General features: G+C 47.6%; 1 protein-coding gene across 3 annotated transcripts in view; it reads left to right on the forward strand.

Moving 5' to 3' along the window:
• Positions 1-333: 333 nt before the first annotated feature.
• Glt1d1 (glycosyltransferase 1 domain containing 1) overlaps positions 334-25,929 on the forward strand; it is an 89,847-nt gene continuing 64,251 nt past the window's right edge. For all 3 annotated transcript variants that reach the window (XM_074060798.1, XM_074060799.1, XM_020185541.2), the window contains exons 1-3: positions 334-514; positions 13,817-13,965; positions 19,490-19,595. In XM_074060798.1, the coding sequence (XP_073916899.1) occupies positions 447-514; positions 13,817-13,965; positions 19,490-19,595 (323 nt within the window). In that variant the 5' untranslated portion in view covers positions 334-446. The remainder of the gene's footprint in view (positions 515-13,816; positions 13,966-19,489; positions 19,596-25,929) is intronic.

Below are 25,929 nucleotides of genomic sequence, written 5' to 3' on the forward strand. Positions count from 1 at the left end.
CACTGTACCCACGGGAGTGCACTCATGGCCATCACTGGTCCCCTTGGGACCCGGCCACCGGTGGTCCGGATCCCTGTGGGAATGGTCCGGCCCTCGAGCTCGCGCCTGCTGGACCCCGCGGGGCCTCCCTGCGCCCCCCCTCGCGCCCCCTCCGGGTCCCATCTCCTCCCCACTCCCAGCCTCCTCCCTGTCCCTTTCCCGTCCCCTCCCCGACCCCTTCCCCGTTCCCTCCTGTCTCCTCCTCACCCCCTGTCCGTCCCCTCCCCACTCCCCGCCCCCTGCCCGTCCCCTCCCCCGTCCCCGCCCGTCCCCTCCCGGGTCTGCGCCCTCTCCAGGCTTGGGAACCGCGGCCTGGAGAGCGGCAGGCGGGACCGGGACCCACCCAGAGCTGCCCCGCTCCAGGTGGGAGCGGTGGCCCGGTTGATGGCCAGGGTGGCGGCGGCGGCATGCGGCTGTTGTTCCTGGCGGTGCTGCGGCCGCACACTGGTAACGCCGTCACCGCCAAGCGCGTCCGGTAGGTGCGGGCCGAGCCGGCCTGCGCATCCCGCGCGGGGAGCCGGGCGCGGGGAGCCGGGAGCGGGGCACGGGGAGCGGGGCTCGGGGAGCCAGGAGCGGGGAGCCGGGCGTGGAGAGCCGGGAGCGGGGCACGGGGAGCGGGGAGCCAGGAGCGGGGCGCGAGGCGCGGGGAGCGGGGACCCGGGCGTGGGGTCCGGGGCTTTCGAGCCGCGCGCTCAAACGGACTGGCCGGGCGCGGGCCAGCGCGGCCTGGTCGCCCACCTGGGCGGGGGCGGCGCGTGGGGAGGGGGCGATCGGCCCGCGCGGCGTGAGCACTGATGTCCCCGAACGTCGCTGCGCTGCTGTCCCCACGTCTCGCTCCCTTGGGAACGCGCTGGAGCCGGGGGCGCAGGCAAGGGACGCAGCGAGGGGCCGCCGGGCGCAGGGAGGCCTTGGGGGTCCGGGCTCAGTAGACCCCTGGGAGGCCGGCGGGGACCACGCGGCCCGGCGCCTGCACAGACCCTGTTCTGTCACCAGGGTTTGCTTTGTGAGGCGCCTGCCTTTCCCTCCCGCATCTTTTGTCCACCCTCTCCATTTCCCTGTCTGAAGAGCTTAGCGCTCATCTTTTCTGCCATTGTCTTGCCCTGTGTGGGTTTATCTGCTCTTCTTCTGGCTACATGAACGCGAGGCCGGCGCCAGTAGGACATCTCTGGCTGCCGGCCTGGGTTGTGGCAGCAGTGGTCTGTACTAGCGGGATGAAGGAATTACCTGAGGCAGGTGTGGAAATGCCTGGACAGTGTCCTCTGGAACCCACAGAAGCATGCTCTTTTCTTTCGTCCTCCCTCTTTCCCTCGCTCTCGCTCTCCTCCTCTTCTTCTTCTCTCTCCCCTCCTCCCTCTTCCTCCTCCTCCCTCTCCCCTTCCTCTCTCTTCTCCAAACTGACTAGCTTCACGAAATTTTCCCAATTGCTTCCCTTCTGTGGGTCTTGTTTCCTCATGGTTAGGATTTGCAATCAGAGCTTCACCAGCTCCTGCAGGCCTGGTGAGTGAAAGGATCAGTAGATGATAAACCCATCTTCTGAAATTTACTGGAGAATTCACAGTCAGGGTTTTTATTGTGTAAGTTTTTCCTAAATCTAATACAAGTACATTTCATTCACTCAGAGGACTAAGAAAAGGTGGCCAACTGTGGTCTCCAGTTGGGTGGTACACATTGTAGAGGGGAAGAGAGATACCGGAGGAAACAGAAGTGAGGAGCAAATTCCAGATGGTGACTGGCACTACCGAGAAAACAAAACTAGATGCCAGCATGGCATTGTGGTACACACCTGTAATCCCAGCACTTGGGACTCTGAGGCAGGAGGAGCTCATGTCCCAGGCTGGCCTGGGCTACATAGGGAGACCCTATCTCAAAAAAAGAAAAGAAGAAAACCAAACAAAATTTCAAGTGGGCTGCTTTAGAAAATGATGTCTGGAGAGGACTGTTTGAGGAGGTAGCATTTAAGTTGAGACCAAAAGGAGCTGAGATCTGGGAGGACGTCCTCAGAAGGGGGGGCGGGTAGCAAGAAGGCAGGTCCTGAGGCAGTGCAAACCCTGAAAGTCTGAGAAACAGAACAAAAGGAGGGCCACTGGAGGGTGGTGACTTTGGGACCAGAGCTAGGAAACGAGGTCAGCAGAGGCCAGGTGCAGCTGTTTGTCTGCGTGGAGGGGAGAAGACATTGTGCCTAAAAAAACAGAGACCTGAGTACCTGTCATCTAACATCTGTAGGCGGGAAAGGGAAGGCTTCCCTTCGCCTCTGCGGGTTCTTAGTGCATGGAGCGACAACAGACAGCTTAAGTAGGCCAAAAGACACAGAAACTTATTCCATGCAAGGCGCCACCTGCAAAGCAGCATAATTACCCTTGAGCCGCCAACCTTGTCTATCTCTTTCCATAGTGGAGCAAGAGTGCGGAAGGTAGGCAGTTTCTAGGGGAATAGTGACTTCTCGGGAACTCCATTGGGTCTGGAGAAGCGTACAGTGGCCTGGGACAAAATCATTGGCCCTTAGAGCAGATGATGGGCTGTAAATGACTCTGGAATATTGAATGGAGACAAAATAGGAGACACTGGGATGATGTGACAAAAGTCTGTCCAGGTGTGCAAACTTTAGTTTTGCAACTTGAGTGTGCTGCATGGAAAATCAGGAAAGGATCAGAGGTCACTGTCTTCTTTCTTGGGGGATCTAGACTTGTAGCAGACAAGAAGATAGCAGAATAAAGCCTCTTTCATCATCTGCTGCTCTTAAAATTAAAGATTAAAAAAAAACCCTCAGCATTTGGGGCTGGGTGTGCTGCATATGCTATAATCCCAGCTACCCAGGAGGTATAAGTAGGAGGATTGCAGTCCAAGACAGGGGGAAAAATTGTGAGAGCTTCTCTGAAAAACTAATTCAAGCAAAAGGACTGGGAATGTGGTTCAAGTGATAGAGCATTTGTGCGAGGTCCTGAGTTCAAACTACAGTGCCACCAAAAAATATTAAGAATAATCACAGTTCACCAGGGCATTATGTTTTGGGGTGACCATCCTGAACTCCTTTTCAATTCCTGACTCAAACTATAGATCCAGGTTTTCCAAGGGCCAGAACCCACACTGTCTGAAAGACCACTTGTTACTTTTAACTTTTGTCCTAATTCAAGATAAGGGGAAGGATCACTTAGTCAATCACTGTTCCTGCATCCACTCATCCACTCCCCATTCCTTCCTACAACAGGTTTGTTAGGCACCTGTGACTTTGCACATCTTGGTGTGCCTTGGGGATGCAGAAAGGCGCAAGGCAGGCCTGGTCCTGGAAGGCGGACCTTAAGCGGGGCATGCAGGGCCACTCAGTTACTTCCTTTTTTGTTCTGTTTTCCTGGCACTACACAGAGGGAAGTTTGTTCTTTGTACTTTGGTGTCTATTAAGAGCCAATGTTTGCCTCCTCTAACCTCAGGAAGAATTGCAGGGAGGAGAAGGAGGAAAAGAAAAGCAAAAGTGGCTGAGACATTTCCCTGAAAAAGCTCTGATTCCTGAAGATGGATGCTGGTGTCCTGAAAGGGGAAGGGAGATTCCTAAGGTGATGGGGATTCCCTGTGAGTCAATCAGTAGTGAGCAGAGAGGACTGGAGGAAGTCCTTAAAAATTCCCTACAAAAGATGCTGGTGACCTTCAAGTGTCCTTGTGTGTCAGAGAGGGAGCCTCCAAATGGAGAAGACTGGAGCTGCCATTAGCCCAGTAGATAAGTTAACTGAGTTAGATAAGACCAGATTGTGACAAAGGAAGAGACGGTTCCATTCTCACACCAATGCAGGTGTGGCGACACACATCTATAGTCCCAGATAGTCAGGAGGCTGATGCACTTGAGCCCAGGAGATCAAGGCTAGCATGGGCAACATGGCAAGACCCCATCTTTTAATTTTTTCAACTTGACACCTGATGCATAAATGATGATGCCGATGTTCTGGCTGTATTGCTCTGACAGCACAGGTGGAGGATTCTTGCAGAGCAGAGGTCGGGGAAAGCCTTCCAGTGCCCCCAGATGCTTACAAATGGCAGCTCTATCCAGGTGGCTTCATTGCTTTGTGACTGAGTGTTCTTATTTGTCGTGGTGCTGCTGGGCGACCCATCTGGTAGGGTTGTTGTAGGGAAAGCTGAGTTAGTGCATTTTCTGTGCTTGGAAACAGTGTCTGGCATGGTGGGTAATGTGAGCTGTTGATGAGAAACAAAGACCTTAGTTACTGCAGGAGAGTGGGGGCAGGAGGGTGTCTCTGCAGATGGAGGGTGGGGTGCTGGGAATCCAAGAGTTGTGCTACCTTAACAGAATAGAATGTTTTAGATCAGTGGGCCCCAGTGGAAGCAAGGATGGAGAGGATGTGCCCTCCAGAGACATTTGACAATATCCGGAGACAGTTTTGGTTGTCACATTAGTACTGGGAACTGTTGGCGTTGAGTGGGTAAAGGTCCAAGATGGTGCCGCAAGTCCTCACAGGGTGGCCTCCAACAAGAGACAGCAGTCTTGCTGTCTGGGCAGAGGAGGAAGGAGTGAGCCCTTCCTCACCCATCATCAAAATTTATTGGATCACAACTTTTACATGACACCGGGGACATTGAGACTGAAAACCCAAAGACCTGGGCCGAGGGCAAACTAGCCGTTTTCATACTTGGGTTGGGTGAAGCTTGTGTCAGCCATGGAGAAATACAATCTGACAGAGAGGCTGTGATCCAATGGTACTGGAGTGAGTGGGGAAACCTGGCATAGCTGATCTGTTCAGATTCCTCTTGGCTTCTCATGACCTTCATTCAGACGAAATAGGCCACGGAGTTTCCTTCAGCTCTAAAACAGAAAAGTGGGGAAGATCAGTGTACTGTTGTTAGTTTAATGGCTTACTTTGGGCAAAAGGGTTCTGCTTTCTGTGACTTGCCATGGGGAGAGAGAGAGGAGAGAAGGAGGGAAGGTAGGAGTTCAAGAAGTCAGAGGGAGGGAGACTTTGCTTCTGAGATTCTACTCAAGATTGTTGTTTTCTGGGCCCTAATACTGAAGCCTCAGTGGTGCTGAGGCTGATCAACTCACTGTAGGCAGGAAAGGTGGACAGGACTCATGTCACACAGGACTTACCAGCAGTCACCAGAGGCTGGGCCTCATCAGTTTATGAAGATGGCGTTGGTTGCAGGCGGGTGAGAAAGGGGTAGTGGAGAGAGAGGTGAGTGAGCCTGTGGGTCTGGCATGTTTGAGAAGTAAAACAAACAGGGCTTGGAGTAGAATGTGGGGTGAAGAGAGCCACCTTGGCCTTCTTTCCTTGTGGAGAGAGCATGCTGGGAGCCCACAGGGAACTCTCAGGAGCTTGGGGTCTCTGCAGGAAGCCCAGGCCTCTGCTACGTAAGAGCTCTGTAGAAGATGGAGGTGTCAGAGAACTGTTTTGGGTAAAATGTCTGCTGGGGTCAGTAACTTCAGAGTCAGTGTTGTAGGTCTGGGTCACACAGAATATTCTTTTTTTCCCCTTCATTTTTATGTGACCCTTCATTTTACTGTGACCATTCTGAATAGGCTAACATTGTACATTGGTTAGATTGCCCCTACCATCTCTTCCCCTCTTGACCCCTTCCCCACCCCACACAGAGCAATTGCAAGAACTTCCATTGTTCTATTTAGTAGGTGGATGTAAAGCCCATCAACCAGATTCCCTCACCTTCCTCTCCTCCATTCACCCTCTTCCCTCCCACAAGTGCCCCCCACCACACTGTACCTGTTTTACAGTCCTGTCTTTCATCATTATTATTATTATTACTGCAGCACTGGTGTTTGAACTCAGGGTCTACACCTTGAGCCACTCCACCAGCCATATTTTTATGATGGGCTTTTTCAAGGTAGGGTCTTGTGAACTATTTGCCCATGCTGGCTTCGAATCTCGGTCTTCCTGATCTTTGACTCCCTAGCTGGGAGTACAGGTGTGAGCCACCAGTGCCGGATTCATTATTAATTTCTAAGTCAAGGTTCAAAGGGGTTTCTTGATGAATCCTCACTGTGGGTGTACTTTGCTTTGGTCATTTCAACTCCTTCCATTACTCTCCCTTACGTCTTCCCTCCCACCGCCCACCACTCAACAGCTTTCAATCCATAGATGGTCTACCTGCACAGATGTTACGTATTTCGATATTGTTGGCAAGCCATTATTCTCCCTACACAGACTATTACTCAAGAGAATGGCGTGCAGGGCTGAGTTCCCGTGAGGTTGTAAGCTATGGGCAGCTAGTGTTAAACACAGCACCTTGGCACTACTCTCCGCGGGTTGTCTTGGGGCACCATGAACACGAGAAACTCACATCCAAGGACTGGTTTGTGAGTGTGCAGCGTGTCCGAAACAGGGCTGTCTAAGAAATGTGGCTGTCCAAAAGACACCATGGGCCCTTGAACATAAAGGCAGAGTGGCCCTTGGGATAGACAGCTGCGTACAGCCTTGTGTCCCTCCTCTGTGGATGGCCAGCCCTCTGTCATGTGGCCCGTGTGGAAGGTGGCCACTGGGCTGCCAGGTGTGGTGAGGGTAGATTTCACCTGCAGACTACAGCTGTTTTGTGGCTGAATTTGGACTGAGAATTAACATTCATTGAGGGACACACCTGTTGACCAGGTTGGTCCCCTAACTACTTCTGATCCATTTGTGCTGTAAACCCTTGCCATCAGTCCTCACTGCACTGGACAAATCGATCCAGAGTGGTTCCTAACCTTGAGCTAAAACAGAACAAAACACCAAAGTTAAAAATGAGGACCGGGATATAGCTCAGTGGTAGAACACTTGCCTAGCCTTCCCAAGGCCCTGGGTTCAATCCCCAGCACTGGGGGAAAAAAATGAAAGGAAGAAATCAGCTTTATTGAGGTGTACTTTACCTACAATAAAATTCATTCATTTTGCACATTGTATGACTGTAATTCCAGCGCTTTGAGGTTGAGTGAGGCAGTAGGTTTGCGAGTTCAAGGCCAGTCTGGGCTAATAGTGAGATTCTGTCTCACAAAAAAAAAAAAAAAAAGATTAAAATTTACTCTGGTAAGTTGAGAAAAATAGGGTCAGGAACCTGGAGAGCAAGGTTCATTTTCACTCACCGCAGAAGAGAAATAAATTGCACAAGTAAAGCAATGTCCTCCATGGTCTCTGTCCCATAAGCCAGGGGCAGGAGCCAGGCTCCGTGGAAACCTCAGAGCCTCTCAGGCTGCACTAGGAGGCTGGTTTTCCTCCCCACGCTGGTCCCTGGCCTCAAGCACAGCCATCGCCTGCTTCCATAATGAGATGTTTGCAGCCCAGCACCGCACTCACCACGTGTTGTCTGTGGGTTGCTTCCTCAGCAGGACAGGGCAAATAGGTCTGAGATCCACTGACCAATGACCCCCAAAGTCACTTTACTCTCCCTGCATTTCCAGCAAAGGTTTCCTGGGCCCTGTTGTAAACTGAGTCATCAGACATTCACTTGATGACCAAGTCCATTCCACACCGAGTGTGTTATCTGTGGAGCTCCTCAGAAGATGCCAGGGCCTGGCTTCTTCACCTTGGCACACGTTGGCAAGGCTGACTCAGCGTAGGCTGGAAGAGTTGCACAGGAGGGATTGCAAATGTTGCAATGGTGGTAGGGAGACTTTGCACAGTGGGTGGTGAGTGTGAGTGTTCTTTCTCCACCCAAACGTCCTGTGCAAATGTGTTTTATCTGGACGGGAAGCACTTCTGCTAATGGGAATGAACCAGAGACTACTCGGGTAGGGAGAGAAAGGAAGCAGGGAAACGCCATTCATTTGTATGACATGCAGCCCTTTCCCTTCCAGCTCCTTTCCCTTCCCTTCCCTTGGCAGTACTAGCATTTGAACTCACGACTTAGTACTTGCAAAAAGGCAGGTACTCTACTACTTGAGCCAAGTCCCCAGCCCTTTTCTGGTTTAGTTATTTTTCCAGATAGGGTCTTGGACTATGACCTTCCTATCTCTCTTCTGCACAGCTGGGGCCACAGGTGCACACCACCAATCCTAGCCTTTTTGTTGAGATGAGGGTATTACTAGCTTTTTGCCTGGGTTGGGCTTGAATGGTGATCCTTCTGATGTCTGCCTCCCGAGTAGCTGGGATTACAGGTATGAGCCACTTTGCCTGGCAGTCCAGTTACTTTCTGCTACTGCTTTTCTGAATTCTGCTATAATTGCCAAACCTTTGCAAAGGAAAAAAACAAAGTATGAGGGGGAAGTTTTCAAGTTTTCTGGCTTTTCTTCTGAGGCGTCTACCCATCAGCTTTTTATCTCTGTGACAAAGTACCTGAGAGAAATCAACTTAAAGAAAAAGAGGGTTATTTGGCTGAAGACTTCAGAGCTTTCAGATCTCCAGTGAGGCAGCACGTGACCAAATCATGGGGTGGAGGACAGGTGCTCAGTGGCCACACAGTGGACACAACTCACTCTCACAGCCGAGCCCCTCCCCCAAACCTAGTATCTCAAAAATACCCAACACAAGAAAGGGCTGTTGGAGTGCCTCAAGTGATAGAGCACCTGCCTAGCAAGCATGAGGCCCTGTGTTCAAGCCCCAGTATTATTGCTCCCCCCCAAAAAAAGTCATTGTGTGAGCCAATGAAGTAATCTGAAATTTTCTAGTAATCACAGTTAGCAAAGCAATGGCAACAGAAAAGTTGATCTTAATAGTATATTCCCTTTGCAGTAGATCCAAATGTAACAATTTGAATCTGTGTCAAAATCAAGTTATACATCAATTATACATACATGTTACATGTTTGCGTATAAATAAGAGCATAGGCACTAAGGAGCTGCATGTGTATTTCACACTGTGCCCCTCTCTGCTGGGACACAGCATCTTCTGAAGGCTCAGTTGGCAGGCGTGGTTACACCTGCAGGTGGCTGTGGCTTGTGGTTCCTCCCCATCACCAATTCTCTGACTTTATTTGCTGATCTCAGTAGACATTGAAACTGGATGCACTGCATGATCTAGTCACTTTGTGTGATCAGTCATCGTATTTAATAAGAGTTATCTTGTGACAGTCACCTCTTGAAAGCTAGAGTTGCATTAAAAAAATCACATGTATTTCACAGTTTGCAAAACTCATCCGTGGTGACAACATCTGCAGCAATAGGTTACTGTCATCTCAATGCACAGGAAGGTAAGGGGACTCCTCTCCAGTTTACCCTCCAAATGGGGCTTGAGATGTCTACACGGACTTTTGCCTTCATCCTAAGCCCGGCATGATTTCTTGTGCCGAATTTCTTGAAGTATGGTTCAGAGAACAACGTGTTCAGTCCAACTGCCAGCTTCCCCCATCAGCAGAATGGGGGATCCTTCTCTCCACGTGAGCCTCACGTGAGCTGCAGGTCCCAGTCCACAGCAGGTGCTCTGCCAAGTGCTCACACCTAGAGGCCACACAGTGGAGCACTGTCAGATTCCTGCCTCCCATCTCGGGACCCTGCAGGGAGATGCGGTTCTGGAATGGAATTATTTAATTTGCTCTTGCTATTTTTTTTTAAAGCAGAGATAGTACTTTATGGAAAAATCTCATAAATCAAACAGAGATGTGATTAAGCATCATGTACATGTGGCCAAGAGGCAGGGTGTCAGCCAGGTGGAGGCAGGTCCTGTACCATTGCATCTAGAGTCAGACATGTACAAAGAGTTTGCCTCTCTTCCTGGAACTGACAATAAATTATGAAAGTGTCTTAAGTTTTGCAGATGCTTTTTTTTTCTCACAAAAAAGAAAAGAAAAGAAAAGAAAAAAATTCCTTGGGCATAATAGGTGCTCTGTGAATTTATTAGTTGAATTGAATTATGACTTGACAGAAGGAATGAAGACAGCAATTTAAAGGTGTCATAAGTCAACTAGACACAAGGTAAAATTTTAGTCCACAGAGTATTAAGATTAAAAAATTTTTATTCTGAATATTTATGAGATCATAAAGTGGGTGTCAAAATGCTGTTTAAAATAAGCTTAATGGATGGAGAACAACTCATTACTGCGTGTCTCATTACCGGTGCTTACCGCCTCCTTCCCCATGCTCTTCGGCACCCCCGATTCTGCAGAAGCCATAAATCTCTCAGGAACGGATTCTCTAAGTGGAATTCAAACCCTTTTCCATTCATCAACACATTTTCTTGGCTTCTCGTTTCTATGAGCTTTAAGAAGATGGATGGCAATTACTCCCCTGTGCTCAGAAGCATGGAGGATTCTTTTCTTTTGCATGATGTAATCTTCAGGTCGAGTGGGCTCTGGACTTGCAGGCTCCTCTCCCGCTCTGCTGGCAGTGACCATCACCTCCCACAGGGTGCTGGGGGGGGACAGTGTATTGACCTTTACCAACAAGGACTGAATCACATTCAATCGTGAAAATGGTAAGATCGAGACTTTCAACGTGCTTGAGTAGCACAGGGCAACTTAAGAGTGACAACCTCGGCCTTTCTTTATCTACACAGTGTTGTTACAGTGTTGTTAGAACATGCCGTGTTTAATTTACATTATAGAAAGGAATGAGTACAGAGGACGAATCTCACCACGTTCCCCTGAGTGGCTGTAAACTTGAGGAACTGACTCTCCTGGGGGTACTTTTGTTCTTGTTGCTTGTTTTGTTTTTTCTGATTTGAACTCAGGGGTTTTCACTTGCAAAGCAGGTGCTCTTACCACTTGAGCCATCTTCTCCGGTTATTTTGAAGATGGTGGTCTCTTGAATTATTTGCCAAGGCTGACTTCAAACTGAGATCCTCCTGATCTCCTCAGCCAGGATTCCAGGTGGGAGCCACCTGCACCTGACTGACTGAATCTCACTTTTCCAAGGGCCCTTGCTCCCACATGGCTTCCCGTGGTACATGCAACTTGGCTGTCATACGATCTGTACTGGTCCATCCTTAGTTAATGTAGTGAAATACCTGAGGCTGGGCGACTTTATAAAGAAAAGGCTTATTTAGTTCATACTTCTGGAGCTTCAAGGTCAAGGGCCTACATTGGGAGATGGCTCCTTGCTGGCGAAGTCCTAAGGCGGGCGGTGCAGGACGTAATGTGGCAAGAGATGGAGGACACAGGTGCGTGCTTTCTGGTCTCTTCCTCTTAGAATGTCACCAATATTCCATCACAGGGGCTCTGCTGCCTCCTCCTTTTTCTCCTCCTCCTTCTTTCCATTCTTACTCTTAAGATTCTATGCAATTATTGTCTCTAATTCATTTTGTGTCCAGGTAAGGAAATACGTATTTCATTGCTGAAGTTAAAAAAAAAAAAATGGCTGTGTTGAACTTGACTTTGGACAATCAGGCTGTCCAGAAGATGTAAGAGAATTTGCCAGGGGAATTTTAAGAGGACTTGATCCTCACCTGTTTGCTGATTTTGTAACCAGAGCCCCAAGTGGTACATGGCTCTGTCTGCTGTGTAACTGCAATCCGAGGGGCACAGAGGAGACAGGCTGGAGGTGCAGAGGAAATGTGCGTCTATGGGGGAACATCAGCAGTGTACTAGGAACAGGGTCACCAGAGTTCTGAGAGCAGCTGGCACGTCACAGGCATGCAGGGACAAGCAGGCAGTGTGCTGTGTCAGCTGTCCTGCAGGTGGGAGGCAAGGCTGGAGCTCCAGGGGAGCCATGGGATATGCTGGAATTTTGGAGGATGTGGTGGCACATGGACTCTGCGAGGGACATGTTCAGCCATTAGTTATTCAGTAAGCAAGGCAGGCGTGGGCCCATTCTCTTGTGTAATGTTGTGTAAGTGGCTACAGTGAGCTGTGAGAGGGTTTCAGTCAGGGCAACAGCCTGGTTCCAGGTGTCACAGGTACACACACACACACACACACACACACACAGATCTCAAGCAATTTTCAAAGCTAACGCATGTCCAATGTAAAAAATATCCAACAGGACAAAAAATGCATGGTAAGAAAATAGTCTGTCTCCTACCTTAGTGTCCTCCATAGACAGCCACCGACACCTCTTTCTTAGGGACCTTGTACTGACACCCAACTCACTGACAGTGTCAGTGACAGTGTATCTGCACAAAGTATTCTTCGCTTTGCAATCTTCATTAATAATGAATTCCGGAGTGCATTCTAAGTCTCTTCGTGGTGATCGCCACATTCATTCAGTGGCTGAAGAGCAGGAGGGGACGAATGTGCCATTGTGTAACTGGTGGCCTAGGAGGCATGTTGGGGGTGGGGTTTAGTCTTTTTGTTGTTCCAGACCAATTCCTGGCTGTGCACTTTTGCACACAAATTCCAGCATCTCATTGTGTTCTAAATCCCTGGGTGGAGTTACTTGGCCAAAACTACTTGTGCCCGTTTTTGTTTTTTTTTTTTTCCGGAGGCACTGGGGTTTGAACTCAAGGCCTCATGCTTGCTAGACAGGGACTCTACTGCTTGAGCCACTCTACCAGCCCATTTTTGTAATGGGGATTTTCTCAAGAAAGGGTCTCATGAACTGTTTGCCCAGGCTGACTTCAAACCACAATCCTCCTGATCTCTTCCTCCTGAGTAGCTGAGATTACAGGCGTGAGCCATCAGCGCCCAGCATGCCTTTTATGTTTGCTAGGTGCTGCACATGGCACACCAACGAGGTTGCACCATTTTGCTGTTTCACACATCATGTAGTTAGAAGCCTCAGGCAGACTTTTCTTTTGTACTGGGGTTTGAACTCAGGGCCTTCACCTCGAGCCACTCTGCCAGCCCAGTTTTTTGTCATGGGTTTTTTTGAGATAGGGTCTCTCGAACTATTTGCCCCGGCTGACTTTCAATCTCAGTCCTCCTGATCTCTGCCTCCTGAGTAGCTGGGATTACAGATGTGAGCTTCCAGTGCCTGGCTTCAGACAGACTTTTGATCTTTACAAATATTTTATGTAAAAACAGACGACCAAATTTGAGCACATTTTCCTTTGTTTAAAAGCCGTTACATCTCTTTTTTATGGGATGCATGTTATACCCATGTGTACTTTTCCATGGGTTGTTAGGCTTTTTCTTACTGATTTATAAGAGCTCTTTATATAAGAAGCAAGTTGGTCCTTATTTTTCCTTTTGTGTGTGTTGTAGGGTTTTTCCTCAGTTTCTCATTTGTCTTTTGGTTTTGCTCATGCTCTTGATGCCTTTCAGAATAATTCTCTCTTACTTTCCAGATTTCTGTTTTATATGTCTATTACCAGGAAAGGGAGACAAAGGGAGGAGAAACAGGCATGTGTGAGCAAAGTTTTTCTTTTTTGAAGGTAGAATAGAAAGATCAAGTGGTATTTATGCTCATCTTGTTTTAGTTTGATTTGGTTTGTTTGAGATAAGGTCTCTCTATGTGGCCCAGGCTGGCCTGGAACTTGTGATGCTGCTACTTCAGTTTCCCAAGTGCTGAGATTATAAGTGGCACCACCATGCTTGGCCATGAGGTGCTTTTTGTAGCTGTGAGACAAGGTGACCTTTGAAGACCTTTAAGAAATAAGTAGTCTTTGAAACACCTGATCTACTTTCAATGTTTCAAGAAAAGGAAGGAAGGAAGGAAAGAAAGAAAGAGGAAAAGAAAGGAAGGAAAGAAGGAAGAAAGGAAGAAAAAGAAAGAAAGAAAGAAACAAAGAAAGAAAAAGAAAGGAGTAGCAGAGACCTATGTCCCAGGTGTCTAGGGTGCCAGCCTGAGCTAAGCCTCACTGCACTGGCCATGGTTCCTGCCACTGTGGCAAGTATGGAAGGCTGGTGGATGTGTGGTCATTGTCACTGATGACAGCCTTCCCCTGAGGAACACTTGGCAAACAGTGCCATCAGTGGGACTGATCTGAGGTCTTACTCCCCAGCCCTCTGCAGCACACAAATGTTTTCCCATTCTTTTTTGATACAGGGACCACCTAGAAGCTGCAGGTCACCTGTGCATTCTGAGAGATGTATTCAACTTTGAAAGCCCAGCAGAAATTGCAGACCTCATTGCAGCTGAGAATCTGGACGCAGCTCTGGCTCTTCACCTCTACCGGGGAGGCCGACTTCTGCAAGGTGACCCTCCTGCCCTTCCAAAGTGCAGGGACAGAAATGCTACAGACAGATGCCCTGTGATGTCCAGAGTACACGGAATGGGAATTTGCTTATCCAGCTCACCAATGCAAGGATGAACATAGCTTGTTTTTCTACTGAGCGATTTCTTTTTCTTGGCAATACTGGGGTTTCAACTTGGCTTTGCACTTGCTAGGCAGGTGCTCTACCACTTGAGCCATGCCTCCAGCTAAAGGGTTTTTATTCAACCTGTTAATTAATGAGGAAATTCCTAAGATGCTAATGATGCTTTGAAAGCATTTGGGAACAACTGGGATTTAATGAACTTTATCACAAGATCCCTAGGTGAGCTACAAAACTGATTAACACCCGAGAGGGCAATGAACACTAAGCTTTGTTCCTCTTTTCTACTGGACGGAAATGATTAACAAAGCCACAGATTAGTTAACGTGGCACAAAGTAGGAGCCCTTAATGGCAAGCAGTGACATCAAACAACAGTGCACACTCTTAGAAAACTGCCTAATTAGCCAGGTGCAGTGGTGCATGCCTGTAATCCTAGCTACTTAGGAGTCTGAGATCAGGAGGATCACCATTTGAGGATAGTCCAGCCTCCAAAAAATTCACGAGACCCCATCCCAACAGAAAAAGCTTGGCACAGTGGCATGTCCCTGTCATCCCAGCTATAGTAAGAAGCCTAAAAGAGGAGAATTGAGGTCCTGGGCAAAAAAGTGAGACTCTATCTCCAAAATAACCACAGCAAAAAGGGCTGGAGGTGTGGCTCAAGCAGTAGAGTGCCTGCCTAGCAAATGTGAGGCCCTGAGTGTGATATGTGCAATCCTTGGGAAACCCATGCACTGCTTCTTAGGACGTTGCAAGGTTGTGTGTGAAGCTTTCTTTCCATTTATTTCATTTCCAGGTTGTGGATAGGTCTTCTCACCACTCAGCATCCATCTGGCTTCCCTGAGCACACAGCTGTACAAGCAGGACAGATCCTTGGTTACAGTGCAACCACGTCTGGCTGCTCCCAGGCGAAAATTAAATGACATGACAGAAGTGTCACATATGTGGTCATGTTTCAGGAGGCAGCATGTCGTTTGAGGAACAAAGTTATCCAGAGTAACCTCCTGATAGGGTGGCATTTTGGTCACAAAACATGTGAAGCTCCTGAAACATTCAGGAGTATCATTGGTAACAGTGACATTCTGTTCCTTCACACCATTCTCTCCCCGCTCCCTGTGCCATCTGAAGTTGACCCTTCATATCAGGGCTTTCTTCAGATGGGCAGTTCCACGATGAGTTTATTATTGTTATCTGCTTAGGGTAATGCATGCCCATGGTAAAACATTTCCCCTGGCACAGAGTGTGGCACAACTAAATGACATGGCATCAAGACGTCCATTTTTCTCCCACCTCTTATCCCACTGTCTCATTTATCCTCCCCAGAAGCAACCACAGCCACCATTTTCTTTGTATTTTCTCTAAGAAGGGCACCACGGCTGCCATGTTGGTTTTGGACTGTGGCCCAACCAGTCGCCCCAGACTCTGTTGCTCATAGCAGTGCACTTGTTCATTGGCACCCTGGAGCAGAGCTGCCAGACCGTCCTCATCCACCATGGCTCAGTCACACCTGCCTCCTCACATGCACACCTCTCCATGGCTTCCTCTGATGTCTTTAGTCAAGGTGGCCTGCTTCTCCTAGAGGGGACAATCCAGAGAAAGAGAATTTGAACTCACCTTGTCTTTTATGACCCGATCTCAACAGGAATCGCACCACAGTCTGTGGTTACACACATCAGTAGGCTGCCATCCTGGAGACTGGTTACTACCTACACTCACACACACGCTTGTGTAGACCTCTCCCTCCTCCCAAACAAAACACAGTGGCGCCATCTTGCTTTTTCCACTCAGTGCATCTGGGAACTTCCTTCTGTAACAGCACACTTACCCATCATTTAGGAGTGCCAAATTTGAAGTCCTCAAAAAATAGACATTAAAATTATTACCTTTGATCCTTTCCTTAACCACTGCAGTGAGCATCTTTGTATAGACATCTTAGCATATAAACATGGGAAAGGATATCTCCTGTCATATTTTTGTGACCCTGCCTGACCTACCCAAACCAGTTGTTTTCTGGAAATGAGGACAGTGTTACTAAAAGAATTAAGACCAGAGAGTTCTTTTTTTGCAGAGTGCGTATATGGCTCCAATTCTCTTCTACGTGTGGTAGGACACAGAGTCTGAGATTCATCCCGGAGCGTGAAAGAAGTATAGAGAATAGCTTTCCTCCCTGAGCCAAGGTCAAGAGTGCATCGCCTCTGGCCTCCTGGGAGCTTGGAGAGGTGACCACAGAAACTGTTGTGTGCAGCCAGATACCAGCTTCCTCTATGAGTCTGCTGACTGTGATGCGGTGATGTGCATTGTCCTCTGTGATGTTATGTCACACTCAGACACACACACCATATTTTATTCCTCGTGTGCTGTGTATTTCATTACATGGGTCAGAGCTGTTTCCAAATGCTAAAGCTAAATCCTTACTCTTTCTACTGCCTGAGTCTTCTGTTTCTGAAATTCTAAGGGACAGGGGTGATTTTGATTTGGGATATTTATATATGTGGAACTGGGATTTTGAACTTAGGGCTTCACTCTTGCAAAACAGGCACTTTACCACGTGAGCCACACCTCCAGTCCATTTGCTCTGGTTATTTTGGAGATGGGGGTCCGAGAATTGTTTGCCCAGGCTTACCCTGAACCACAATCCTCACAATCTCAGTCTCCCAAGCAGCTAGGTTTGTAAGCATGAGCCACTGACTCCTGGCTGAATTTTTTTTTTTTTCAATTTTGATTGACACTGAGAAATTGACATCTGGGAAGGTGACTCCACTTCATGTCCTACAAACATACGAACAGATGGATAAGGACCTATTTCTCTTCTCTGTTAGGGGGGGAGCTGTTAGAGGTTCCCCCCCTTTCGTGTTCAGTTCTTCTCAGTTTCAGTCTTTTTTTTTTTTTTTTTTTTTTTTGGCAGCACTGGGATTTGAACTTGAGGCCTCACGCTTATTAGGCAGGTGCTCTTAGCACTTGAGCCACTCCATCAGTCCTTTTATGTGAAGATTTTTTTGGAGATAGGATCTCAAGAACTGTTTTCCTGGGCTGGCTTGTAACCTCGATCCTCTGATCTCTGCCTTCTGAGTAGCTGAGATTACAAGCATGAGTCACTGGCACCTGGCTAATTTCAGCATTCTTGGCCTGTTTTCAAGTAAACACAAAGACATCCAAAGTTAGGTGCTTCTCCTTAGAGTTGGGAGGAAAGAAGTCCTTGGCAAACAATCCTGTGCTGTCACAGAGGGAGGATTGCTCAAATGGATCAGCCCTGAGAGCTGAAGCAACACTGCTCTTAGTGAACTTGGTGTGATTTTTACTTGTTTGTTCTTTATGGAAATTAAACAGTACTTATTCCTAAACACTTAATCTTTTTTAAAAAGTCCAAAACTGAGCAGCATAACCTGTGGAAAGCTAGTGGGAAGCTATTGCTCTGTGGGTTTGAGGTTACAATGTATCCAGAACTTACCCTGGCAGGAGGGTGCTGTAACACTGTTACTAGCAGGCTGGGCAACATTTTATTCTTTCTAAATCCTCATTAATGTATAGTGTTTACTCATTTCTAGAATTACACAAGTAGCTGGGCACAGTGGCTTGCGCCTGTAATCCCAGCTACTCAGGAGGCAGAGATCAGGAGGATCAAGGTTCAAAGCCAGCCAGGGTTAAATAGTTCTGGAGACCTATCTTGAAAGAACCCTTCTCAAAAAAGGGCTGGTGAACTGGCTCAAGGTGTACGCCCTGAGTTCAAACCCCAGTACTGCAAAAAAAAAAGAAAGTAAAAAAATGACATAAGTAGGTAATTTTGAAACTACATGAAAAATATGGTACCTGTAATTTTATCATGCAGAAGCGACCTCTGTGTGTGTGTTTTAAGTTACTTTCATGTCACACTTATGGACTGCTTATTTACCTATTTTTACCTAGCAGTGTATTTCCCAGTCATCATTTGATGGGTTTTTACAGCATGGTTACGAATGATTGCACCTTATTTCCACATCCTCCTCACCCATAATCGACATTGTGATGAACAGATTTCTGCACATACTTTTTTGAAAAGGTTTATCCCATTTCTCTTAGGAGTTTCTAGAAGTGGCATTGCAGAATCAAAGGGAATATGCATTTTGGGGGGGTGAGTAGGACTGGGGTTTGAACTCAGGGCTTCAGGCTTGTAAAGCAGGTGCTCTCACTCTGCCTTCCCTGGCTGAGGAAGGGACTACACGAACGTCCTCCCCCTGCAAATTCTCTCCAGAGTCACTCCCAGCATTTCAGATGCCAGCTGTCCTCCCAGGGCCATCCGTGATTTATCGCCTGGGCTTGGCGTGGTCTTTGGAGGCTTTGTAAGACTGTGGCTGTCCTGTCCTCTCCTAGCTGCCAGCTGGCAAGACGATGATCAGCAACACTAAATCTGGTGGCCCTTTGCTGTCATAACCACCACAGCAGCAGATGAGCTCATTTCTTAGGAGTGATAAGCTTGGTTTTGATTGATGGGGGCAATCAATGTTTTTTATTCGTTAAAATTTTAAAGCAAATTAATTGAAAAAAAAATAGTCCTGATGACAGTGGTTGGTGCCTCCCTGGAGTAACCTTCATGTCATGTATGTAATAGGGATACCTGCTCCACTGCTCAGGAGAACTGGATAAAATTAAGCTAAGAACAAAACACAGCCAGGTATGGTGGTTCATGCCTGTAATCCCAGAACTCAGGAAGTGGAGGTAGGAGGATTACAAATTCAAGGCCAGTATGCACTATATATTGAGAACTTGTCTCAAAAAAAGACCAAGACCCAAACCACAACCAAACAGCCACTGTGTTCTGGGAACTTCAGTTTTTGTTGTTGTTGTTGGGGGAGGGGTTATTTTTTGGTGGTACTAGGGTTTGAACTCAGGTCTTCATGCTTGCTAGGCAGGCAGGCGCTCTACCACTTGACCCCACCTTCAGCCCTTTTTGGTCCTTTGGATCTGGTTCCTTTGGAGACAGGGTCTTGCTTTTTGTCCAGAGTGGCTGGGACCTCGATTCTGCTATTTTATGCTTCCCACATAGCTGGGATGGCAGGCACATGCCAGCACACCAAGCTTTTTCTGTTGGGATGGGGTCTTGCAAACTTTTTTGCCCAGACTGGCCTGGAACCCCAGTACTCCCAATCTCAGCCTCCCAAGTAGTTTGGGATGACAGGTACATGTCACTGTACCCAGCTAACTTTTTGCCTGGACTGACCTCAAACTGTGATCCTCCTGATCTCAGCCTCCCACGTAGCTAGGATTACAGGAGTGAGCCTCTGTGCCTGGCTGATCTTTACTTTTTAACTCATTGCTTGGGGGCATTGGTGAGGGAGGCTTCTAGCCCCACTTTTTTTTTTTTTTTTTTTTTTTTGGCCGAACTGAGAGGGAGGCTTCTAGAGCTAAATTCTTCCAAATATCATTTTTCAGGTCATCAAATTCCTTTTGGAGTCATTTTTGGTGGGACTGACTTAAACGAAGATGCCAACCAGCTAGAGAAAAGTGAAGTCATGGGAAAGGTTCTTGAGGAAGCCAGGTAAGTCCTCAGTTTCCCCGAGTCAGAAACTGAGGCCATTTGGATGGAATGAATTGAAACAATAAGACACAGAAGACCGGGGAGCTTTGTGTCTCACCACCCAGAACCAATTTCACACCCTCTTTTCTTTCATTTGGCACACTTTGATTTTGCCATGGGTCATCACCTTAAGTAAGGTATTGCCTGTGGCCTGCAGTTAAGATTGGGTGCACCTTCTCCGGAGGTCCTGCGTGATAGAAGACATGGAGTCCTTGCTTTCTGAGAGGGGGAAACAGAGGCAAATCTAGCTTTATCAGTCCACATGTTAGGCTGCAGGTTCACCCAGGCAGTTACTCTGGGCACGGCTCCCAGAACTCAATAAGCCATTGCAAGGGGGTTTGGTGGCAGGGTTCCTGACAGTGACACAGTTCTCCTCCATCTATCTATGGCTTCCGGCCACTCCAGGCCCAAGAGCCACCCAGCTCTGCCCAAGCTCTGCCCACTGTAGGATGTCACTGTGAACATTTAGTAGAGCACAGATCTGTAGGGCTGCTGTATACACCCTGTCCCCAGGCCCTAGCTGTGGCCAGTGCCCTCTAGGCACTGTGACAGCCTTACCTTTCTGAACACTGGGTGGGGTGGTCCCAACCCCTGGTCCAGAGCCCCATCCAGAGCTCTGCTCCCCACTTGTTTCCTGCCAAAATGTTAAGGTCACAGGGACTGCTGGGTGGGGTTGGCTTCCTGCACTAGGTCCCAGCATGTGACCACCCAGAGTGCGGGGACCTCAGACTGAAGGCTGACGCAGGTCACTTTACTAAGACAGAGGTTCTGGTTAGCCTGAGTCAGTGTAATAGGGAAGTCCCCTGTGTATCAACCCCATAGAGAGGGTGACTTTGAATGAGAAGCCTCTGCCCTTGGGCCTGTCCCCTCTGTCCTCGGTCTTTCCTGGCTATATGGCCAGCCTCCTCTGCTCGGCTCACCAGGACACGTCTGATTTTATAGACAGTGGTGTCATCTCATTCAAGAAGGTCATAAAAGCCAGTTAAGATCTTTAAGTTGGTAGTGACTCTCATTTGACAAGGTGTTTAGAAAATGAACATATTTGTACAGCATTATCGAGTAACTTGGGAATCTTGGTGTGAAAAAAATCACTCCATTTCTTTTTGTAGCAAGTGCAGTAAGAATTAAGATAACAACAACAGTAATACGACTCCTCCACAATCACAGAAAAGTTCTGAAAAAGGAGAAAACCAAATGGAAGCCAGCAAATAGGCCTGTGCATCCAACATGGCGACTGGCTGATGATGAGTCGCCATGAGTGATTGGGGGCAGGTGGGGGGTCTGGGCCGTTTGACCCTCCCAGGCAGGTGCTGGCTTGAACAGCCCTGAGTTCGGTCTCAAAGGCCCAGCAGGTCTGAGCTTCCTTCCTACTGTTCTAAATCTTACAGTCACTGTAAAAACAAGACAGGTCCAAATCCAGTGATGGATTTTCAACCCATTAAATCACCAGTCATCCATTTTCTGGGGTGCAGCCCTGACTCTTGACTGACTGGAAGTGCTGGCAGGAAGTGTGGCACTCCTCCATCTCTGTGTGACTGGGTCACTGCTAATCACACCAGAGACAGAGCTTGGGATTCTTCTGTGCAGCCTACAGTTGCTTTTCCTTCCTTCCTTCCTTTCTCCCTCCCTCCCTTCCTTCCTCCTTTCCTTCCTTCCCTTCCCTTCCCTTCCCTTCCCTTCCCTTCCCTTCCCTTCCCTTCCCTTCCCTTCCTTTTTCTTTCCTCCCTTTCTCCTTTCCTTCCTTCCTTTCTTCCTCCCTCCTTCCCTCCCTCCCTTCCTTCTTTCTCTTCCCTTCCCTTCCTTTTTTGGTTGGACTGGGGTTTGTTTATTTATATTTTGGTACAGGGGGTTGAACTCAGGGCCTTCACCACGAGCCACTCCACCATCCCTATTTTTGTGAAGTTTTTTTCAAGATAGGGTCTCACTTGGGCTGGCTTCGAACTGTGATCCTCCTGATCTTTGCCTCTTGAGTAGCTAGGATTACAGGCGTGAGCCACCGGCGCCCAGCATCATTTGAGCAGCTTTTTTTCTTTTCTTTTCTTTCTTTCTTTTTTTTTTTTTTTTTTTTTTGGCATTGGGGTTTGAACTCAGGGCCTCAGACTTGCTGGGTAGATGCTTTTACCACTTGAGCCACTCTCACAGTTGGACCTGGGGTTTGAACTCAGGGCGTCATGCTTGCAAAGCAGGTGCTCTACCACTTGAGCCACTCAGTCCATTTTGCTCTAGTTATTTTGGAATGGTGGTCTCACAAACTATTTGCCTGGGTTGATCTCAAATGGTGATCCTCCCAATCTCAGCTGCCTCCCAGGTAGCTAGGATTACAGGCGTGAGCCACCAGCACTTGGTTTAAGGTTCTGTTTCATTTAATGTGGTGTTGATCTCGCCCATCAAGACTGGGGTTACGGTGGAATTTCAGGACCCCTGTTCTTCTGCTGTTCTTCCTGAACATGGAAATGGAGACACACTAATTGTGTGTGCATGCTTGTGTGTGCACAATGGTAAACAAAGGCACCGTGGGGTTGCCTCAAGAGACAACCCTTCATCAAAGGTTTTCTTAATGTTGTTCTTACGTTCTAAAAATATATTCATATTCAGATGAACATTCTATTCAGATGGTTTGTAGCACGATCGTACAGAAGCAGTACTGGAAGAACCCATCCTATGGGGTTGCCGTTAGTAGCATTCATTACATAGTTCTTAAAACAAATTCTGATTTTTATGTGGGGGTACTGGTTAAGGTTCATGGGCATGAAAGCTGCATGGATCTTAGATTTCTCGTTTTAGGCAATGCAGCACACTTTTCTACAAAGCAAAGTACTGAGCTTGTCTAGCTTCGTTTAGAGAGTTTCGTTTTTAATCAAATGCTTTTTAAAAATCAGGCTATTTTTTTCTACAGGGTATAAGTTGAACTTTTTCAGTATTTTAAGCTTTTTTTTTTCTTCCCCACATAGTGTAGAATTTAATCTTAATTTAGCATAGCTTTTCAGCCTGTAAGCAGTATAAAATATTAAAGGTTTGGTAATTACAGATGTAAAAATTAGGGCTGGTGGAGTGGCTCAAGTGGTAAGAGCACCTGCCTAGCCGGTGTGAGACCCTAAATTCAAGCTGGCAATCCTCCTGCCTCAGCCTCCTGAGTGCTGAGATTATAGGCATGTGCTCCCATGCCTGGAATAGAAAAACTTGATATTGTTGAACAAATGAACAAAAGAGAGTTAGTATGGAATGAAGTGCCTAAAAATTAGGTTTGTGGGAAATCTGTCACACGTGATAGGTTAAGCAACGTGGCTTTACTGTGTTGCAGGTCAAAAATTGATAAGCTCGTGTTTTCTGAGTTGGTAGTGTTACTAAAGATGCTTTGGTAAATTTGTCACTAGTTAAAGTGAGTAAATCCACTTTGAAATGGCAATAGTAAGCCCAAGGTGCACTAGTAGTAGTTTTAGGTTGTTCAGAAAAAGAGCACCGCTTTAAATTTCCTTATTCTGGGATCTTTGGGCTACACAGTCTACAGGCGTCATGCTTGCTAGGCTGGTGCTCTATCACTTGAGTCACTCTGCCAGCCCTAGATGAAGGGCATCTGGCAGGAATGCTGACTTGACCCCAGTCCTCCTCACTGACCCTGAACCTTTTACTCTAGGCACCCTTTTGGGATAAAGGGTTCCCCCCTTTCCCCCTCCTTGCCTTCTTCATTCCTGACAGCATCACTGGAAGCCCTGGTCCCTGTGTCCTGAGCTCCCTCTGTCCTCCCTCCCCACTGCCTCTGCTCCTGGTGCTCCAGCTGGTTCCCTGCTCTTCTCCCTCCTCCTCCCTGCCAGCCTCAGTCTGACCTGATTTCTGCTGTTAGGACAGAGCTTTCTCTCTCCTGATTTGCTCATTGACTGACTCAGTGTACATGTTTCTCCTGCCTGCCGGGTTCCAGGCACTGCTGTAGGTGCTGGGGACAGAGCCATGAGCACAGCCATATCCCAGCTCCCCCAGAGGTGACATTCTTACAGCAAGCCACAGAATCGTGCCTTTTGTGTCTGTGAATTTAGCTTTCCAGTCTCAGGCTGGACCCTGAGAGTTTGTCCCTAAAATGCTCTTTGGGGATGAAATGCACAGTTTTTGTGTCATTGATGGTGTTCTCTGTGTGGTGGCTTCTCTCCTCTTTGGGGGTCTTGACTTCTTTTCTGCAAGTTTGAGGCTGTGAAATAGTCTGTTCCCTGGCTCTGTGTGTGTGTGTGGAGGGGGGGTGGTCTGATGTCCTGCAGATGTCATGACAGCGACAGTGGTACTTATGGCAAATAGCAATAGAAGATATTTATTGTGCAATAATTAGGGGCTAGGAAACGTGACAGGCGATTTACACACCTTGTGTTATTTAATTGTTCAATTCTCAAGTTTCTCTTTTTCTTTCTTCCCTTTTTTGGGGATTGAACCCAGGAGCTCATGCACGCTAGGCAAGCACTCTATCACTCCAGCCACGACTTCAGCCTTTTCATTTATATTTTGTTTGGTTTTATTTGGACACAGGGTCTCGCTGACTGATCCTTCTGTCTCTGGGTCCCACATAGCTGGGATTACAGGCGCACACCAGGCTCATTGGTTGAGATAGTGTCTCACTAACTTTACTCAGGCTGGCCTCCAACTGCACTCCTCCTGCCTCCACTTCCCACCTTTCTGGAATCACAGTCACGCAAGTCCACATGGCTCAAATTTCTCAATTGTGAAAGTCCTGGCCAAGTGCTCCTGCAGTGCATGACGTCAGACACTTGCTATTCAGTCACTTCCTTTTTTAGCCCAGCGTCTCAGAATAAAGTTTGTTCCCTCAGAATTCAGCTTATTTCTGTTTCTGGTCAGATTTCAGGAGGACATGGCCAGCAGCTCATAACCAATCCAGCAGGCGGGTCGGTCCTCCTTGGCTTCACCCTGTCCCTGTCAGCTGTATCTGGTGCCATATGCAAGGGTTACTGAGATCCACCCATCCGTGCAACCCCACTTCACTTGGGGTTGAATGTGGGAGATTGGTGAAGGTTGGTGTGGGGAGGATGTGCACAGTCAGGGAGGAGAGTCTCCAGGAAGAAGCTGTTCCTTTGGGGTCACCTGGGGGAGGAATGTCCATGAGTGGTTCTTTGCATGCTGTGGTTTTTGGAGATAGAGTCTCTTGAACTATTTGCCTGGGCTGGCCTCGAGCCACAGTCCTCCCAATTTCAGCCTCCGAAGTAGCTAGGATTACAGGTGTGAACCACCAACTCCTGCCATTTCATAGTTTTTGTGCTTAGAAAGTCTTTGCCAGGCTGAGACCACGTATAATTTTGTAATCTTCTTACACTTTTACCTTTTTAAAATTTAAGTCTGGAACTGTATTTTTAGATATATGCTGTGAGGGAGGAAAGGAACCTTTTCTACTTATTTCACCCCTTCTCCAACTGTACACCGTGTGGAATTCTTAGATTTCTTGGGGCCTGTTTGTGGCCTTACAGCAAGCTTTGGTTTCCTGATCAAGATTTTCTTGAATTTCTAACACTATTTTAATTATTCTGCTTTGAATATATTTTGCTATCGTATGACTCTCATCTCTGGATTCTTCTTAATCAGAATTTTCTGCGTGATTGTTACCCAATATAAGCATAGATAAACTTTAAGATTGTTTTGTCAGGTTCCCACGGGAACTCACTTGTGGATTTTTGCTTGAAACAGTCCTGAATTTCTCATCTAGTTTGGTGAAAAGGGAAGTAGGAATGTGCATTTCCATTAAAACATATCTGTTACAGCCGGCACTGGTGGCTCATATCTGTAATCCCAGCTACTCAGGAGGCAGTGATCAGGACGACCAAGGTTTGAAGCCAGCCTGGGCAAAATAGTTCTGTGAGACCCTATCTCAAAAAAAAAAAAAAAAAAACCATCACAAAAATAGGGCTGGTGTTGGCTCAAAGTGAAGGTCTCGTTCAAGCCCCAGTACCTCAAAAAACAACAACAGCAACAAAACCCCCATCATATCTGTTACTACTTCTGTACCTTATGTAAACACAATTTTAATAAATAGACCAAACTTCATATTCTTACATTGGCTTCAGAATCCGTGTGACTAAGCCAGGTGCCAGCGGCTCACACCTGTAATCCTAGCTACTTGGGATCAGTTCTCGGCAAATAGTGCTTCAGAGCCCACCTCCAAAATAACCAGAACAAAATGCTGGAGGTGTGGCTCAAGTGGTAGAGCGCCTGCTTTGCAAATTCAAAACCTGGAGTTCAAAGCCCCAGTCCCACCAAAAAAAGGAAAGAAAAGAAACCGTGACTGTATATATGCCAGCAGGTGTTC

The sequence above is a fragment of the Castor canadensis genome, chromosome 18 (assembly GCF_047511655.1).
Source record: "Castor canadensis chromosome 18, mCasCan1.hap1v2, whole genome shotgun sequence".
Classification (NCBI taxonomy): Eukaryota; Metazoa; Chordata; class Mammalia; order Rodentia; family Castoridae; genus Castor; species Castor canadensis.